General features: G+C 40.6%; 1 protein-coding gene across 4 annotated transcripts in view; it reads right to left on the bottom strand.

The window, feature by feature from the left end:
* The window catches only part of LOC139569630 (WD repeat-containing protein 38-like), a 42,367-nt gene extending 25,141 nt beyond the window's left edge, over nt 1–17,226 (bottom strand). For 2 of the 4 annotated variants that reach the window (XM_071391023.1, XM_071391022.1), the window contains exon 1: nt 17,099–17,215. Coding sequence is in view for 1 of the 4 variants with exons in the window: in XM_071391024.1 (XP_071247125.1) it covers nt 17,099–17,175 (77 nt within the window). In the remaining 3 variants the exon portion in view is untranslated. Of the gene's footprint in view, nt 1–17,098 lie in introns of all 4 variants that reach the window. The other 2 variants (XM_071391024.1, XM_071391025.1) reach the window with 2 other exon arrangements.
* Nucleotides 17,227–19,782: the final 2,556 nt, after the last annotated feature.

Below are 19,782 nucleotides of genomic sequence, written 5' to 3'. Positions count from 1 at the left end.
ATGTCCATCCAGTCTGATTTCTATTTGTAACTGTGCTATTTCACAACATATCTGAACCTATAAACATTTTACGTTTATGTTTTACATTGGTTATCTTGTTGTTATTAGTCCCACCCTTCAGCTCCATTCAACCCCTATCTCTTAACCCCATCCATTTTGGATTTCTATTTGCCATATATTTTTCAACTGTGCTGTGATGCTTCACAAAAGTACTGAACCTTTCTATTCTCATAGCTTCTACAGATTGTAAATTAAAGATAAAATGTTTTGCTAAAATAATTATTATATTATTGATTTACTATGACTTTTTAAATCACCCAGTATTGCTATCTGCAGCGTTAGTTCTAGGTAAATATTGCAATTCTTCAGCCATTCCTGGACCTTTGATCAAAAACAAGCTACATATGGACAGTTCCAAAATAATCTAATGACTCTGCCTCCTCACAGCAAAATCAGCAGAGGTGGGAAGATTGTATCCCCCATATATATAACATTCTATTGGTTGCAAGAATTTATTATAATAATTTCAATTGAAAAATTTGAAGTTTTGAATCCGGCGTTGTTTGCGTGTCAATTCATAAACCATGTACCATTAAATAGGTACATCAAAAATCTCTTCCCAACTATTTTGCCTTTTAAATGGCACAGCTGTCATTTTTTTGGTCCTTAAATGAAATTAGTATATGTTTTTATTCTACACAATTTTCTTTAACCATTTATGGTCTTTAATGCAGGGCCGACAGACAAGTTCCTTACTTTTTCCCCCTTCTACTTGCCTCTTCCATTATTGTGGTAATGCTGCAATTAGTTGGTTGTAATTTTGGGTAGATCAGACATTTCCATATGTCTGTGGTAGCTGCATGTGTGACATAACTCCACCAGTCCTATTTATTATATAATTTATAAAAATGATACCTTTTAAAAAAATAAAAAAAAGTTTTTTTTATTAGTATATTTGAGTTTAACCACAAAATTTGCTGTATTATTTGTTCTGTCTTTTCAACTTTCTAAGGCTTGTTTAAAAAAGAACTATATTTTGGAGATTATTTTGTTTTCAAATAACCGAAAGTGAGCAGTTGTAATCTGAATAAAGGGAAAAAGACCATTCTTGAACATGGGGTGAGAAATTATTAAAATTTACTAGAGAACCATTTTGGATTTAAGTATAACTTTTGTATGACTGATGCCTTTAGTGAGAGGTCTAATGCTTTAATATTTAATAATTCATATTTATTATATAAACAGGCCCTTTTAATTTTGTCTGGCTTGCCATTCCAAATTAAATTGAATATTTTTTGTTCATATAATTTAAAAAGCAGGTAGGCAAAACCATAAGCAAATAGGTAAACTGTGATATGACTAAAGAGTTAATCAGAGTGATTTTTCCCCAAGTAGATAGGTATTTTCCTTTCCATTGTAGCAAGATCTTATCTATTCTAGCTAACTTTCTATAAAAATGTATTGGAGTGAGATCGTTTCTTTCTTTCGAGATTTGTATACCGAGTATGTCCACATCCCCGTCAGACCATTTTATTGGTAAACTACACGCTAATGTAAAAGTTTAAAAAATTGTGATCCAATACGTACCATAGTTCACTTATCATAACTTGGTTTTAATCCAGAGAGGTTAGCAAAAGTATCTAGATCCTCTTTGAGGCTGTGGAGGGATTCTAATTGTGGTTTAAAAAGAAAACATGAATCATCAGCGTACAATGACACCTTTGTTTTTAAGCCACGGATTTCTAGTCCCTTAATTTTATTGTTGGATCTAATTTTAACAGCTAACATTTCGATGGCAATAATAAATAGATATGCCGATAGTGGGCAACCTTGTTTTACTCCTCTTGACAGTTTAAAACTTTCTGATGTAGCCATTATTTACTATTTTACACCTAGGGTTACTATACATAACTTTAACCCATTTTATAAGAGATTCTCCAAAATTGAAATATTCTAGGCATTTACATATAAACACCAGTCGTACTTTATCAAAAGCTTTTTCAAAATCAGCTATGAAAACCAGGCCTGGTGTCTCTGATATTTCATAGTATTCTATTGTTTCCAGTACTTGTCTTATATTATCTCCAATGTATCGTCCATGTAAAAAACGGGTCTGATTAGGATGAATAATATCTGACATTACCTTTTTAATTCTATGTGCAAAGCATTTAGCTAGAATTTTTTTCATGGACTGGATCTTTATATATACCACTTGGATCCTGTTTCAGTAATAATGAAATCAAACCTTCTTGTTGCATGTCCGATAATCTACCATTTATTTAGGAGTGGTTAAAACATGCTAATAATGGTCCTCTGAGTATATCAAAAAAAGTTTGGTATACTTCCACTGGTATTGTCACGCCCTGATATGTTTCACCTGTCTTTGTGATTGTCTCCACCCACCTCCAGGTGTCTCCTGTTTTCCCCATTAGTGCCCGGTGTATTTATCCCTGTGTTTCCTGTCTCTCTGTTTTTTCCTAGCCCTCCTGGTTTTGACCCTTGCCTGTCGCCGAAGCTGCCTGCCTGACCACTCTGCCTGTCCTGACCTCGAGCCTGTTCGAGCCTGCTGTACTCTTATAATCTAAACCCGGCACAGCCAGAAGACTGGCCACCCTGCAGAGCCTTGTTCCTCTCTAGGTTTCTTCCTAGGTTCCTTCCTTTCTAGAGAGTTTTTCCTAGCCACCGTGCTTCTACATCTGCATTGCTTGCTGTTTGGAGTTTTAGGCTGGGTTTCTGTATAGCACTTTGTGACATCTACGGATGTAAAAAGGGCTTTATAAACACATTTGATTGATGGGAAAGTTTTGACACATTGCCCTATAGTCTGTTCAATAGTGTGCAACTGCAGCTCGCAATTCGGGGCGTTCCTGCATGTGGGCATTCCTGCATCTGCCGGTGGACAGACAAGTCCCTCTGTTTTCATCTCTGACAGGGCGCAGCCATCTTGCTTAGACTCTTGTGTGTTTCAAGATGAACAAGCTATGCAAAGTATCTATCTTAACGAGAGGTGACCATTTCAGGACTAAGCATAGTTATAAACACACTTTTATATAGCAAGAAATAAGCTAGAAACGTGGCGTGAGTTACAGCCGACCCACACGTATAAAGCAAGAAATAAGCTATAAACGTGGCGTGAGTTACAGCCGACCCACACGTATAAAGCAAGAAATAAGCTATAAACGTGTGTGAGGTAGAATGCCCCTGATACTGTAGATCCCATTCCATACTATCATACAGTATTGCGCAGTGTATACTATAGACACAGTAATATTACACAGTTGGCTTCATTTTGCATTAGTTTATGCTAGCACCACCATAGTGAGATTAAACTGTTGTTTTTTCACACAGTTGCTGGGTTGCGATAGTTTCCTGTTACACTATTTTACAGTACAGACAGTAACTATCATAGTTTCCCATGTAGACTCACAGCTCAGCTCTATTACACTGAGGGTTTCAGTGTGTGGCAGGGTTTAATATAGTTTTTCTGTTGCACTACTTTCGGTAGGCTACATACAGTAACAAGTGACTATCAAGAGCAGCTGGTGGCCCATCAAGATTACCCTGTCTAGCATAGCTGTGATCAGGGGAAATGGTGGGAACATGTAAAGTGTCGTTGCCGGCCAATCGTGAGTGAGGGCGTCCAGACCCAGAGGGCCTGTAGGGTCCGACATCGAGAACCAGCTAGGGCAATGAGTGTTCTCCTGAGAATCAAACAGGTCCACCTGTGCTCTCCCGAATCTGTCCCAAACCTGAGGGTGTAGACTCTAGTCCCCCTCCGGCGGACCGTCTCTCAAGAGCATGCCCGCTGCATTGTTCAGGACCCCGGGGATATGTGCTTCTAGCAGCGATGCCAAGCGAGTATGGGCCTACGGCAAGTGTTCCCGATCCATTGGACCAGGAAATGCTGTCCTACCAGTTAAGGCTGAAACGGTTGGGGTGCTAGGCGACCCACCCTGAGCGCCAGCATATTGATGTATTGACCACTCCATTGGGGGATCCAGCGGCCGCTGGCCGCCTTGCCTCTGAACGCGGCACCCCAACTCGTCAGAGAGGCGTCACCGCCCACCCGCTCCTTTAACAGGAAGGAGCGGGATAGCCACTTCGATAGGGTCCTCAAACATGTATCCATCACCAACAGTTGACGGTGTCTGTGTTGTTTTGGGTGCCGGCCATGGGAGTTGAACCATCGCTGGAGTGGCCTGATGGCGAATGCCCAGTGGAACCAACAGTGAAGCCACAATCAGTAGGCCGGGTAACTGTTGGTACTCTAACACCGTCATGGCTCGTCCAAGCCAGAAACAGTTGAGGTAGGATAGGATATGGACATCCCAAGGTAGATCACCTTCTGTGAGGCCCAGAACTCAAATTGTGGTTCAAGAGGGTCCTCGTGTCCATTGTGGCTATTTTGCAGTACAGACAGTAACTATCATAGATTCCCATGGAAACTCACATCTCAGCTTTATTACAGTACACTCAGGGTTTCAGTGTGTAGCTGTGTTTACTATAGATCTGTTGCACTTCTTTACAGTACAGACAGTAACTATCCCTTAATTGGAAACTGACAGTTCTATTACACTACTGTTTTTCTCACAAAGTGTGTAGCTTTGTTCACTAAAGTTTTTCTGTTTTATATACTGAGTTTTGAGACATTGTGCATTATGTGCCCATTGTGCTGCACACAATTTCAATTTAGTATTGAACGATGCATGCCAATATATACTAGAGATACTGTAGACTGTTGATATTGCAACCACACAACTCAAACGTCGGTTTGATAGTATGAACAAAAATCTGAGCATTTCAAATTGGGTGTCAGTGAAAAGCAGCTAAAATAGGCCCAGGCATATTGCAATATTTAAAAATACATTCGCGGGAATACATAGTTTGGAAGGCAAAAGTCTATTGATTAAAAGAGAAGACAATGAAAAGACTAATCTGTCAATTTGAGCGAATAGTAGCCTATTTTATTGGCTCCAGCTGAGGGCATCATCCATATCCCCTGTGATGTGACCCGTTTCAGGAAACTAGGCGGATGTCGTAAATCACGACTTCACAGGAGAGCCGTTTGAACGTAAAAAAAGTTTTTTATCAAAATGTGTTTTTTGGCAGAAATGCCTTCGGGAACATGTGAACTTTCAGGTGCCTTAATAACATTATTTTATGCCATCTGTAAATACGAATAAAGTTGTTAAATTACGAGCCTAGTTGGTTTAGCCAAAGAAAAGGCCAGGAACATTCCTGCTAGCCATGATTGGCCGAGACAATGAGTGGGCTGGACATGCCGAGAGATGAGTTTTAGATTGGTCTACGGTGTAACATCTTGTGTCTATAAAAATGAGCTGCTCGTTATACGTACATAATCCTTTCTAATGCAGTTTTTTTCAAAATATATAACTTTAGCCATGGAGAACTGCAAATGTGTTGCTACTGCTCTCAGTAACATTGCTGCCTTTAATTTATCAGGCGCTATCGACAAATGTCAGTGGGAAAAAGTTATGATGGGACTACATTCTGGAGGACGATCATGCCATTCTGACTCTGAAAAATGACTCAGACGATGAGGAAATCCCTGATTTAGGTAAAAACATTTCCATTGAAGAAGACATTGTAGAGTCTTCTGATCAGTGATGGGGAAGAAACGGCGATCAACGTGTATGAACTGTGTGTAACGTTAGCCATTTTGCATTTAATGTTAGCTAGCTAACAATCCTCTACTGTGATAGGCCAACGGACGAGTTGGAACTATCACTGTCACAGTATAACAAAGGTTGATTGTATTTCGAGTCAGTTCTCTGCTTTACCCTGCGTGGTGATACAGTGAACCTGTATATACGAAAATTGAATTTACCATTTATCACTTATGTTAAATAAAAATACTTAAAGTATATTCGGTGACTTTGAATCACATTTTATCCTGATACCAAATTCGGTGGAAAGCTGCTGCCATCCCATGTGACAAAAGCAGCAGTCTCTACAAGGAATTGATGACAGCACTTGGTATGCAAAGCATAAACATGTTTTGATTATTTAATTGACCTCCAACATGATTGGCACTACTTTTATTGATCTCACATTGTTTCTGTCTCTTGGGGCCTCTACAAAGACCAGAGTGAACACTGTCTGAGATTGCTGGTGTTGTGAAGAACAGCACTGTGACATGGATCAACAGCTGGTTGGACTGGAGGATGATACCGTGCTGGTGGAAAGCTATGGCAGGCAACAATACTTGATGCCGTACTTCAGGCCGCTGCCACAGATCAAGCAGTACCAGCACTTCAGGTGAAAATAATTTTCATTGTATGAGGTTATTCTTATATAAACTTGGGAGGTGAATTGATGTTGTGCAAGGTTGTAATGTCTTCTGATTTTTTGTTATTCCCTGTTTTACAGCTTCGATGCTCTGGAGCCTGGTGTTGTTGCCAAGGAGCATTCAGACTGTCGGGACCAGATTTCAGCTGCTGTGCATGCTGACATCCTTCCTACCTACCATATTCCTATCATCCTACCTGTACAGGCAAATGATCTGCCTGTACAAGCACCACCTGGACTGGACACAGCTAGACAAACTTATCTTTTTGAGATGATCAGGGAGTTTTGCGACGAAGAGGCTATGGACATTGCACGCCCTGCACCAAAGTCAAAAGCAGGACAGAAACAGGCTCTCCGAATATAGATTCCCTTGTTCATTCGTGGTTTACACCTTCTGTAGAGACCCATCCACTTAGCAAGACTTAGCAAAATATTTATATATAAAATAAAAAATTATAGGTGTCGTAACATGATTTTGTGACATACCACAATAACATCATGTGACCGTATCAACTGTGCACCACACAAATATATGGCGCATGCATCTGTTTATGTACTGTACATGAGCACCTCACTCAGGTTTCAATTCAGGTTGCATGGCCTTAACTTGTATGGAATACTATGTGATAAGTGTGGGTGTAACAGTATATAAAGTATGCTAATGTATTGGTGTGAAGGCATTTGGGCAATGGTGTAAAGTACTTCAGTAAAAATACTTTAAAGTACTACTTAAGTATTTTGGGGGGGTAATCTGTACATTACTTCACTATTTATAGTTTTGCCTACTTTTACTTCACCACATTCCGAAAGAAAATAATGTACTTTTTACTACATACGTTTTCCCTGACAACATTTACATTTACATTTAAGTCATTTAGCAGACGCTCTTATCCAGAGCGACTTACAAACCAAAAGTAGTCGTTACATTTTGACAGGAAAATTGTCCAATTCACACACTTATCAATATAACATCCCTGGTGATCCCTACTGAATCTGATCTGGCAGACTCACTAAACACAAATGTTTTGTTTGTAAATTATGTCTGAGTGTTGGAATGTGCCCTTGGCTATCAGACAATTAAAAAAAAAATTTTTTTTTTTAATTTTGCCGTTTGGTTTAATATAAGGAATTTGAAATGATTTATACTCATACTAAAGTATGACAATTTAGTACTTTTTCGACCACTGGATGTGGCTGGGGGTTATAGCATTTCTTTCACATGAAGTGTGTCTAGGTAAGCGTCATCTAATATTTTTATCTGGACACTTTCTGTTCACCTGGAATATTTCCTTATTGTAGGCTACTACCACTGTTAGTCTTGATCTTTACTACACTACTCACTGTTTAGCACATGACCTCATGGGAATCCTTAAAGAGACGGGTGGGGCTGGCTTAAGAGGGTGTGAACAATGCTGAATGGGTGTTGACAAAGAAGAGCTCCCCAGTAGGTAACAAAACATCCAAGGTCCTTTTCTCAAAAGTGAGTTTACAAGTTTATCAACTTTCAAAGCAGAATTGCTTTCCCATTGTTCCTCAAAAATGCAGCGTATGATATACCATTTTGTAGCTCTGAGTCTCTACTTTTGTCCAAAGTTTTAAAAAAAAGACCAATTTGAGCCGGTCAGTCACATATTCACTCTTTGTCATTGGGTCAATCAGTGCCACAAACTTTGTCTTTCGACAATAATTCCCTCCAGGTTAGATAGACATCAGTCATATTGTACAATTTCCTTTTTGTAGGCCTAGATTAGATGGTTGCATACAAGGCAAAGCTGCAGGAAGCTATTTTAAGTAGGGGGTGCTGACTGATTGATCACCTTCATCATAAAACATTGCATGCATCTATGCAGGCTAGCAAAATCCAATTCCTAAAGTGTTTCGTAGCCTAAGCACAGGACAAGATTCAGTAACAGTATCACTGCAACCTAAAGGCATCCGCATGCTTCATTTAGGCTGGTGCCTAGCCAAAGTCGGCTACGCGAAACGAACGTGTGCTCACATACTCCCTGAAAAGACCTACGCTTGAAACACAAGAAAAAAGAAGCAATAGCACTGTTTGTCCATTTTGAGATGCCGTAACCAGTATACACTTCCTCAAAATAGTCAGAATTAATCTAAGATAACTCTAGAAATCTGTCATTCATTTTGACGTTTTTGCTGCAAACTAAGATGTTTGGTGTAGTATTTTTCAAGTGAAAACAATGTGCATGAAAATGAATAGCTTCTCGTTGAATGACAAACACTTAATTGAAGAATCCCTACTGTTGTGCGAGAGAGGCAGGTTAAGGTGGCCAGGGTCAGAGTAGTGCAGATGGTATCATATGCTAAGGCATTAAAGAAAGTAGAGGGTGGATCATGGGTGGGGGAATCTGAGAGGATCCCTGTGAATAGTAGATCTGTGCCAGAACTGAGGGATAGGCCAATATGTTTCAGTAAGGTTGGCTTCTTAGCGTTCATAGCGATGGTTATCAACTGTATCGCAGAGATGGAATGTAAGATACAGAAAATAGATGTTGTGGTGGCAGCTGAGAGAAGTACTTGGGGGTATGAGATTTGACTTCAGAAGAGTTAGGTTAGAGTGTGTGTTGAGTGGTAATATCCCATCCTCTAAGGTCGTTGGCCTGTGTTAGGATCAGACTGGGTTAAAGTAATGGAATAAGGGCCTCCCGAGTGACGCAGTGCTTTGAGGCACTGCATCGCAGTGCTAGCTGCGTCACTACAGATCCTGGTTCGATCCCAGGCTGTGTCACGACCGGGAGACCCATGAGGCGGCGCACAATTGGCCCAGCGTCATCCGGGTTAGGGAAGGGTTTTGCCGGCCGGGTTGTCCTTGTCCCATCGCGCTCTAGCGACTCCTGTGGCATGGTGGGCAGGGCGCAATGGACGCTGACATGGTCGCCAGGTGTACAGTGTTTTCTCCGACACATTGGTGCGGCTGGCTTCCGTGTTAAACAAGCATTGTGTCAAGAAGCAGTGCGGCTTGGCGGGGTAGTGTTTCGGAGGACGCACGGCTCTCGACCGTCACCTCTCCCGAGTCTGTACGGGAGTTGCAGAGATATCACGAAATTGGAGAGAAAAAGGGGTAAAAAATGTAAAGTAATGGAATAAAGTCATGAGTTTGAATGAGTATAGGGTTAGTTGGTAGGGTAATTAAAAATAGATGTATATTTTATATACACAGTGCATTCAGAAATTATTCAGACACCTTGACTTTTTTCACATTTTGTTACGTTACAGCCTTATTCTAAAATGGATTAAATAGTTTTTTTGTTGAAGCGCCTTTGGCTGTTATTACAGCCTTGAGTCTTCTTGGGTATGACGCTACAAGCTTGGGACACTTGTATTTGAGGAGTTTCTCCCATTCTTCTTTGCAGAGCCTCTCAAGCGCTGTCAGGTTGGATGGGGAGTGTCGCTGCACAGCTATTTTCTTTATATTTTACATTTTATTTTGATTATTTTACCCCTGTCACGCCCTGATCTGTTTCACCTGTTCTTGTGATTGTCTCCACCTCCTCCAGGTGTCGCTTGTAGTGTATTTCCTCCAGTGTATTTATCCCTGTGTTTCCTGTCTCTCTGTGCCAGTTCGTCTTGTATGTTTACAAGTCAACCAGCGTGTTTTTCCTGTGCTCCTGTTTTCTATTCTCTTTTCTTTCCGGTTTTGACCCTGGCCTGTTTTTTCTGGACTCCGTACCCACCTGCCTGACCCTTCTGCCTGCCCTGACATTGAGCCTGTCTGCCACTCTTTACCTCTTGGATTCAGAATCTTGTTTTGACCTTGTGCCTGTCCATGACCATTCTCTTGCCTACTCCTTTTGGATTAAATAAACAACAAACACTCTAACCATCTGCCTCCTATGTCTGCACCTGGGTCTCGCCTTGTGCCCTTATAACCACTTTTTCTTCCCAATTTCGTGGTATCCAATTGGTAGTTACAGTCCTGTCCCATCGCTGCAACTCCCGTATGGACATGGGAGAGGGGTGCGTCCTCCAAAACACAACCAAACCGCACTGCTTCTTGACACAACGCCCACTTAACCTGGCAGCCAGCCGCACCAATGTGTCAGAGGAAACACTTCATCTGACGACCGAGGTCAGCTTGCAGGCGCCCGACCCGCCAGAAAGAGTCGCTAGAGCACGATGAGCAAAGTAAAGCCGCCCCCGGCCAAACCTTTGCCTAACCCAGACGACGCTGGGCCAATTGTGCACCGCCCTATGGGACTCCCGATCACGGCTGGTTGTGATACAGCCCGGGATCGTACCCGTGTCTGTAGTGACGCTTCTAGCACTGCGATTCAGTGCCTTAGACCGCTGCACCACTCGGGAGGACCCCAGGTTTTTTTAGTTTTTTTTAACAAATTTGCAAAGAAATCTGAAAACCTGTTTTTGCTTTGTCATTATGGCGTATTGTGTGTAAATTGAGGGGGAAAACAATGTAATCCCTTTTAGAATAAGACTGTAATGTAACAAAATGTGGAAAAAGTCAAGGGGTCTGAATACTTACATTACCAGTCAAAACTTTGGACACACCTACTCATTCAAGGGTTTTTCTTTCTTAGAACTATTTGCTACATGGAATCATGTAGTAACTAAAGAAGTGTTAAACAAATAAAAATATATTTTACATTTTAGACTTCACCCTTTGCCTTGATGACAGCTTTGCACACTCTTGGCATTCTCTCAACCAACTTCACCTGGAATGCTTTTCCAACAGTCTTGAAGGAGTTCCCACATATCCTGAGCACTTGTTAGCTGCCATTCCTTCACTCTGTGGTCCAACTGATTGTGGAGGCCAGGTCATCTGATGCAGCACTCCATCACTCTCCTTCTTGGTCAAATAACCTTTACAAAGCCTGGAGCTCCGTTGAGTCATTGTCCTGTTGAAAAACAAATGATAGTCCCACTAAGTGCAAACCAGATGCGATGGTATATTGCTGCAGAATGCTGTGCCAGCCATGCTGGTTACGTGTGCCTTGAATTGTAAATAAATCACTGACAGTGTCCACCAGCAAAGTACCTCCACACCATCACACCTCCTCCTCCATGCTTCACAATGGGAACCACACATGCGGAGATCCTCCTGCGTCTGCGTCTCACAAAGACACATCGGTTGGAACAAAAAATCTCACATTTGGACTCATCAGACCAAAGGACAGATGTCCATTGCTCGTGTTTCTTGGCCCAAGCAAGTCTCTTCTCCTTATTGGTGCCCTTTAGTAGTGGTTTCTTTGCAGCAATTCGACCATGAAGGCCTGATTCATGCTGTCTCCTCTGAACAGTTGATGTTAAGATGTGTCTGTTACTTGAACTCTGTGAAGCATTTATTTCGGCTGCAATTTCTAAGGCTGGTAACTCTAATGAACTTATCCTCTGCAGCAGAGGTAACTCTGGGTCCATTCCTGTGGCGGTCCTCATAAGAGCCTGGTTCATCAGAGCGCTTGATGGTTTTTGCGACTGCACATGAAGAAACTTTCAAAGATCTTGAAATATTCTGGATTGACTGACCTTCATGTCTTAAAGTAATGATGGACTGACGTTTCTCTTTGCTTATTTGAGCTGTTCTCGTCATAATATGGACTTGGTCTTTTACCAAATAAGGCTATCTTCTGTATACCCCCCTACCTTGTCACAACACAACTGATTGGCTCAAACGCATTAAGAAGGAAAGAAATTCCACAAATGAACTTTTAACAAGGCACACCTGTTAATTGAAATGCATTTTAGGTGACTATCTCATGAAGCTGGTTGAGAGAATGCCAAGAGTGTACAAACCTGTCATCAAAGCAAAGGGTGGTTACTTTGAAGAATCTCAAATATAAAATATATTTTGATCTGTTTAACACTTTTTTGTTTACTACATGATTCCGTATGTGTTATTTCATAGTGTTGATGTCTTCACTATTATTCTACAATGTAGAAAATAGTACAAATAAAGAAAAACTCTTCAATGATTAGGTGTGTCCAGACTTTTGACTGGTACTGTCTATAATTATTTTATATATTTTTTGGGGGGGTTCCCCTGTCCCATTTTTTATAATAAAGTGTAATGGATTTATACTATAATTCAGTTGGGGGCGGTAATGCAACATATTGGATGCCAACTGCCGTTAACTATCACCGAAGAAGAATCGCTACTGTTGACCAATCACCGACAAGGGGCGTAGACTTCGGCTGCCTACTCCAACTTGGCTCCCAAAAAAATATGGTGTGCACAAACCCGAAAAAAAACCTTGCCAAAAACCAAAACAAACAAAAACGTCACAAAACGTTGTCATAATATATAAACATACTGTTCAGAACTGTTTCGGCTGGGATGCATGCAGACACCTTAAGTTAATTTAACTCATGTCTGTTAACAAAAAAGCCTTTTGTGAACAGCGTGCACATTTCTTTGTAGGCTAATGCATAATTATAATGGGTTTTTGTGTGTGAGAGAGAGCGAGAGGGGTGTTGAAACTAAATTAGTAAAGACAAGATTGTGTCTAATAAAAGCACAAAAATAAACGTATTCTGGACCATGGAAAACTATGCGAGCCATTGCAGAGAAAAGCGCTCACCTTGATCCAGCACCGTGTTGCTTAGTGGACTAGTTTGTAAGCCTACATTTTTTACATTAGCAGGAGCAGGCCTGCAAGCCAAGGGCGAAAACATGCCATCTTCCTAATTTGATATTGTTCCCATTCCCCGTTCGCCAAGTCTAGAATTGTAAACTAATAGAAAACAGTCATATATTTTAATATCTCTCCTCAACCCCCAATTTCATTGCAGGAAAACATAGTTTGGAAAGCAAATGGTTATTGCTGTAAAGAGAAGACAATGACATCTGTCTTTTAGTTCTCAACTTGAGTCCTGGGCTTCAGGCTATTCGGCGTGGGAGAGTGTGAAATGTGGGGAACTGGTGTCCAAGTAGGCACATGTAAGACATTTAACTTGTTTAGTATAGTCGGTTTGTAATTCCACTCACTAGTTGTAGCTGTATAGTCTGCTTGTTTGTGGTGTTGGTCTTGGCTAGCTTAAAAATAGCTTAAAATACACCAGTTATGCTATTTTGGATCACCAGGCTGTTGATGTCATGCAGCCTGTCATTTTTGTGTTTATACTATTTCATAACGGCAACGGCAAGTTTGATGTCTGACGACAATAGAATGTTCATGATGTCACTGTGACAACTGTATAGACATGTCGATAGACGTAGTATAAACCAGCCTTTAGTCTTGAAAACTTTGGATGTTTAGTAAAATAAAGTACTCACTCTGTTTAGCACATGGCCTTACATGTGAATCCTTAAAGAGATGGGTGGTGCTAAAGTTTAAGATGGTGTGAACAATGCTGAATGGGTCTAGACAAAGAATGAGCTCTCCAGTAGGTGTACCGAAAAATTCAAGGGCCATTTTCTCAAAAGTGGTGTTACAAGTTTATCAACTTTCAAAGCAGAATTACTTTCCCATTGTTTCTCAACTGCAGTGTATGATATACCATTTTCTAGCTCTGAGTCTCTACTTTTATCCAATGTAAAAAACACAATTTCAAATGTTGCTACATAAGACCGAATCGAGCCAGTCAGTCACATTTTTCTAAGTAGTGAGAATGCTCGGAAGCAGGCAATATTGAAAAGTCATCTTTAGACATGTTGTAATTTTCTTAAATGTTGTTTTGTAATTTACAAAATCAAGCAGACAATAAGAAAATTGCGTTTGCAAAAGTTGACATTTTTTCTGTGAGCCAATGGGGTAACCTAGGTAACCACAGGAGGTTTCCCCACAGGCGGCGGGGCCATGACATTCTATCTAATAACAACTTGAGCTTCTCAATTACACTCCATGCTATTCTCAATACTACACTCAATCTGCCTCGACTCAGTTACTTTGTTACATGGCAGACTGTGTCTTGATCTGTGTAATGATATCCCCAATGCTCAATAATACTTATGTTTTTTTCCTCCACTGTTCCCACCCTGTGCCGATGCACCACCAATGCGCTTGTGGTTGGTCCTTCAACCAATGGCATACCTTTACATTGCAGGCAGTGCAGACCAGACAACCCTACATCTCTGACCATCTCATGTTTGAGGTTCACGACTCGACATTTACGCTTGTCCTCTTGTCCGCTCAACTAAAATAAATAGTCGGACAAGAAGAATATAGATTTAAGTTGTCCGATTGGACAAGTACAAAAAAGCACAACAAATAATATCAAACAATTAGTCCGATTAGAATTGGATCAGATAGGCCAACATTGGAATAATATTCAAATCTATTTTTCATGTACATACATTTTTTTAAAAGCCTACATGTCAACGTGTAGGTGATATACATATTGGCTACAGCCTCATGTCCAAAATGATGCTGACATGAGGGAGGCGCCAGAAAATGTAGCCAAACTTTAATGAGACTTTTATTAAGTACATAAATATAGGCCAAAACGCCAGTCATATTTGACAAATATAATGAAGGATAATTAACATTAACATCTAAAGCAGGTGTCAAACTCGTTCCACCAGGGGCACAGTGTCTGCGGCTTTTTGTTCCTCCGTTGTACTTGATTGATGAATTAAGGTCACTGATTAATTAGTAAGGTACTCCCCAAACCTGGTTGGCTGGGTTTTAATTGAAAGAAAAAACAAAAAACCTGCAGAAACTAGGCCCTCCACGGAATGAGTGTCACGACTTCTACCGAAGGTGGCTCCTCTCCCTCAATGAACACAAAAAAACATCAAGTAACTTTGAAAAATCTATATTGAGTGCTGCCCCTCTACTTAAGAATCTGATGTACTTATGTTGATCAACACACCCCTTCTGAGCTTTCTAGAACCGTTTACGATAGAGATGATATTCACAAGTTGATCTCTCACATATTTTGATTGTCCACATAGTGCTCTCAGATCATGGTTTTCAGACCCAAATGTTCAGTGGTGATTGTGTGAACATTTTAAATGGACAATCAATGACATAATACACTTAGCTTGAGTATGTTATTATTTATCCTCTATCCCAGTCCCTAATTGAACCTTAAGCCATACCCCCTATACCCCTTTGGAGATACGGGAGGACTGGTACAGGAGGACAACTCTTTTCCTAATCGTGGTCATTTTTTGGAACACTGACTTATAAACATGACCTGTGGAATGCACCTGGAATTTTGACTTGGGAGCACCAGTGCCTCTCAGATAATACATTGAATGGCAAATGGTTACATCTGTATCGTTGTTTAAAGTCCAGTGTGCTCAGACTGTTGTTTCATTTGTATCATTTGAGAGGAGTGCACCACGAGCAACGTCATTTGTATCATTTTACTTTGTTGGGAGAACCACTAGCAGAGGCAAGTCTGATGAGGCTCTGTCATAGAAACAAACGGAGCATGGCTCCGTCTCAGTGGTTGCACCTTTACAATGCAGAAAATCGCTTGTCTCTAGCTCAAACCGTTAGAAAATCAAGACCTATTTTACTCGAGCTTCTTTCCGGCAGTGGATTGCTGTACACTCTTAAAAAGGGGCACACACAAATTAATCATCATGAGTAACGCTTCGAACACTGTCGGTGTGACAGTGTTCTTGTGCAAAATAGTACGCAGCGTCATCTGGATATGTATGCAACAAAAGTTCAACATTCACCTTCTTATACCATTTCTGTCAAGCCATCTACGCATACAGTCTGACGCATACGTTTGATAAATCCAAGGTATGCACCACACCGAACGCTCTGCAACGCAATGTTGCAAGGCAAACAGAGCGTTTCATTGGAAATGAAATGAATGTAATCTGGTGTACCAAAATACAATGACACTGTCGGTGTGATCGAAGTGTAAGGAATTACGTAAACTATGAAAACACAGATCAAATAAACCCAATTTAACCTATAAAAAACATTTGTTACAGAAAATAGATGATTTGCAGTATGGATCAGATTTGTATTTTCGTAGCAGGTTCGGATAATTAACGTAGCAGGTTAGAAACATTCGGTTAAGGTTAGGACATTAGTTAGGCTAGGGTTAGTTAAAATGCTCCCCGAAATGACTCAAAATTACGATTTATGTGTAACTTCCGTAACTGTATAAAGAATCCCGGAGCAGACAACGCGAAAAGTCTGTCGATGTGGCTTTGAGCAAGACACTTAACCCTAATTTGCTCCAGTAACGCCACACTACTATGGCTGACCCTGTAAAACAACAGATTTCACTGCATCTGAATGTGACAATAAAAATTTTTTTTCCATTAATTATCCCAGTAAACCCAAATCTCGAACATGGCAGATACGGTGAACGTGAGTAGATTACATTGAAAATAACGGTTGGCCATCTTGGACGCTATCTCCAGTTGTTTTATAGTTCAATGACCTCACTAATGGTGCTTTCAAGACAACTGGGAACTCGGGAAAAAAATAGGTCAAAGTTGGATGATTGTTCTAAACGATTTTTCCCAGTCTGAGCTTGTTTTTTCCTGAGGCAGAGATTTCCGGAGTTCCCAGTTGTTTTGAATGCGGCAACAGTCACACACAGTATTTGTGCATGTGCACGGATTGCTTCACGCTGTTACACGGTGGTAGCAACAGGACCAACACAGCAGAGAAGTTTGGTAGAGAAGTTTCAACGCTCGTAGTTGTTGCGGTAATTGACCCACTATGCTGTTTCCTTTGTGCATCTACTTCACATCGCTGGGTATACCTTTAACTAGCTAGCTAAATTAATCTAGCTAGCTAGCTAGTTGCCAATACACTTGCCATGGCTGGCTGTCATGATCAAACCAACACACTTTGGATCAATAACAAAGGCAAAACCCAAAACTGAATCATCTCACCTTATACTTTTTTGAGTAATCCTTTTTTCTTTTTTTCTGATTGACTCGTGTGTTATGTTGTATTTGAACACCAACATATGTTTTCTATGCTAGCTCTCGCCTCTCCTCCAGGCAGTCATTTGAATCGAGGTGACAACTAACATCGTTGCTTAGCAACAAACATAATTTTAATCCCCTCGGCTCATGGAGATGTCATGACCCATGACGCAATTTTAGAGGCAAAAACAGGCGAGGTGCCAAATTGATGGGACATATGATTATTATCACGTACTACAACATCTATAAAAGCTACCTTGTAATAAATGTTTTGCACAATAAACGCAGTGTATGAGATAATAGGATGAGTTATGTTGAAACATAAATGTCTATTGTGAGTTTTATGTCAGGGTGAACCAATGGGCACGTTTGAGTGTTAGGGCAAAAGCATAGGGCTAAAGCAAAATTAGTACAGAATGAAGATAGGCAGGAACTGCTTGTCGAATAAAAATCCCTGATCAGGCTTGTAGGTGATGTCATGGCGAAATTGGCTAGTTATCCTATTCAATTACTAGAGGGGAAATGTAAAAAACTCTCAAACTTCCAGAATGGGGTGAAAATGGATTGGTCAGGGAGAAATCCAAACCAGTCTAATTGGAATGAATGGCACTAGAGGCATCATCCTGATTTTACTTATGCAGGAAAATAAAAGTAAGGCATTTGATATATCACAAATTGTATAATACCTAGAATTATAAATACCATACAGGTTTTATACACATTTCATGTAATATGTATGTAATCAGATCTCAATTTTTAGTTTTCTTGGAAAGCTGTGAGTGCTATTATATGACACAATATCAGAACTTGTTGCATTTACAACTTGTCTAAGTCCTATCATCAACTGATTTCAGTCAGTGTATGGCTGTGGATTGACTGCATTGTTTGAATGGAATGTAGACATATTGGCAGTTCATTTTAAAACATTTATGGAATCATTCCTCGAAAACTGTCTGGCTAGTTAGCTAGCAAACATACAGTGCAAATAAATTCTTCAAATTCATTATTTTACTAAATATCTTATCACAGCACTGGCAAACCATGGACCAACTCCCTGACCAAAATGGCTGCGCTTTATCACATCATAAGAAGGTTCATGCCCTTTCTAGTATTCTAATTCCTAATTCTATGAGTTAAACTCATGTGCTGAATCACGTCACTGAGTCTAACGGTCATCTCGAGCCAAACTGCGCATGTGCAGGCTGTCAATTCAAAGGCACCTTAGATATAAAGTTGTTTTTGATGAAAATGTAATGAATGACAAAGTATGTGGACACCTGCTCATCAAACATCTCATTCCAAAATCATGGGCATTAATATGGAGTTGGTCCCCCTTTGCTGCTATAACAGCCTCCACTCTTCTGGGAAGGTTTTCCACTAGATGTTGGAGCTTTGCTGCAGGGACTTGCTTCCATTCAGCCACTAGAGCATTAATGAGTGTCATGCTGAAACAGGAAAGGGCCTTCCCAAACTGTTGCCACAAAGTTAGAAGCACAGAATTGTCTAGAATATAATTGTATGCTGTAGCTTTAAGATTTCCTTTCACTGGAACAAAGGGGCCTAGCTCGAACCATGAAAATAAGCCCCAGACCATTATTCCTCCTGCTCCAAACTTTACAGTAGGACTATGCATTCGGGTAGGTAGCGTTCTCCTGGCATCCGCCAAACCCAGATTCGTCTGTCGGACTGCCAAATGGTGAAGCGTGAGTCCAATGGCGGTGAGCTTACACCACTCCAGTCGACGCTTGGCATTGCGCATTGTGATCTTAGGCTTGTGTGCGGCTGCTCGGCCAAGGAAACCCATTTCATGAAGCTCCAGACGAACAGTTCTTGTGCTGACGTTGCTTCCAGAGGCAGTTTGGAACTCGGTAGTGAGTGTTGCAACTGAGGACAGATGTAATTTCACGATGATATGGCTCTATACATAACTGAGCAACGCATTAAATCTGTACTTGGTTTGGGTACCGTGAAGAAATCCACAGTGGCGTGTCTGGTGAGGTATGTATGTCTGTTTGAGGTGTATGCAAATAGATTAGTAGTTAGGCATTTTCAACACAGAAATGTTTCTTAAAAGACTAGAAGAGAAGTCAATTTCTCCTCAACCCTCAACCATGAAAGACTATCATGCATGTTGTTGATGTTAGTTATGTATGTGCAGTTAAGAGCAAGGCGTGCTGCTTTGTTTTGAGCCAGATGCAGCTTTGCTAGGTCTTTCTTTGCTGCACCTGGCCATACTACCGGACAGTAATGAAGATGGGACAAGAACAAAGCCTGAACAATTAGTACAGTTAATATTTGTGTCAAAAACGTAGAATATCTTTTTATAACAGACATACCTCACCCCATCTTCACAACAACTTTGTCAATATGACTTAACCATGATAACTGACCATCCAATTTTACTCCTAGGAGTTCCGGTTCTTCAACTTGATCAATGGTCACACCCTTTATGCACAACTCGTGTTTAGCTCGAGGTCTAAGAGAATGCTTTGAACCAAATACAATGCTTGGATGTATTTAAGACCAGTTTATTGTTAACTACCCATTCTGACATTGACTATAACTCCTTGCTAAGAGTCTCAGTGAGCTCACTGGCTGTAGGTGCTGATGTATAGTGTGCAATCATCAACATATATTGTCCTTTTAGC

This window comes from Salvelinus alpinus, chromosome 3, assembly GCF_045679555.1.
Source record: "Salvelinus alpinus chromosome 3, SLU_Salpinus.1, whole genome shotgun sequence".
Taxonomy (NCBI): domain Eukaryota; kingdom Metazoa; phylum Chordata; class Actinopteri; order Salmoniformes; family Salmonidae; genus Salvelinus; species Salvelinus alpinus.
This window is presented reverse-complemented; position numbering and strand designations above follow the sequence as displayed.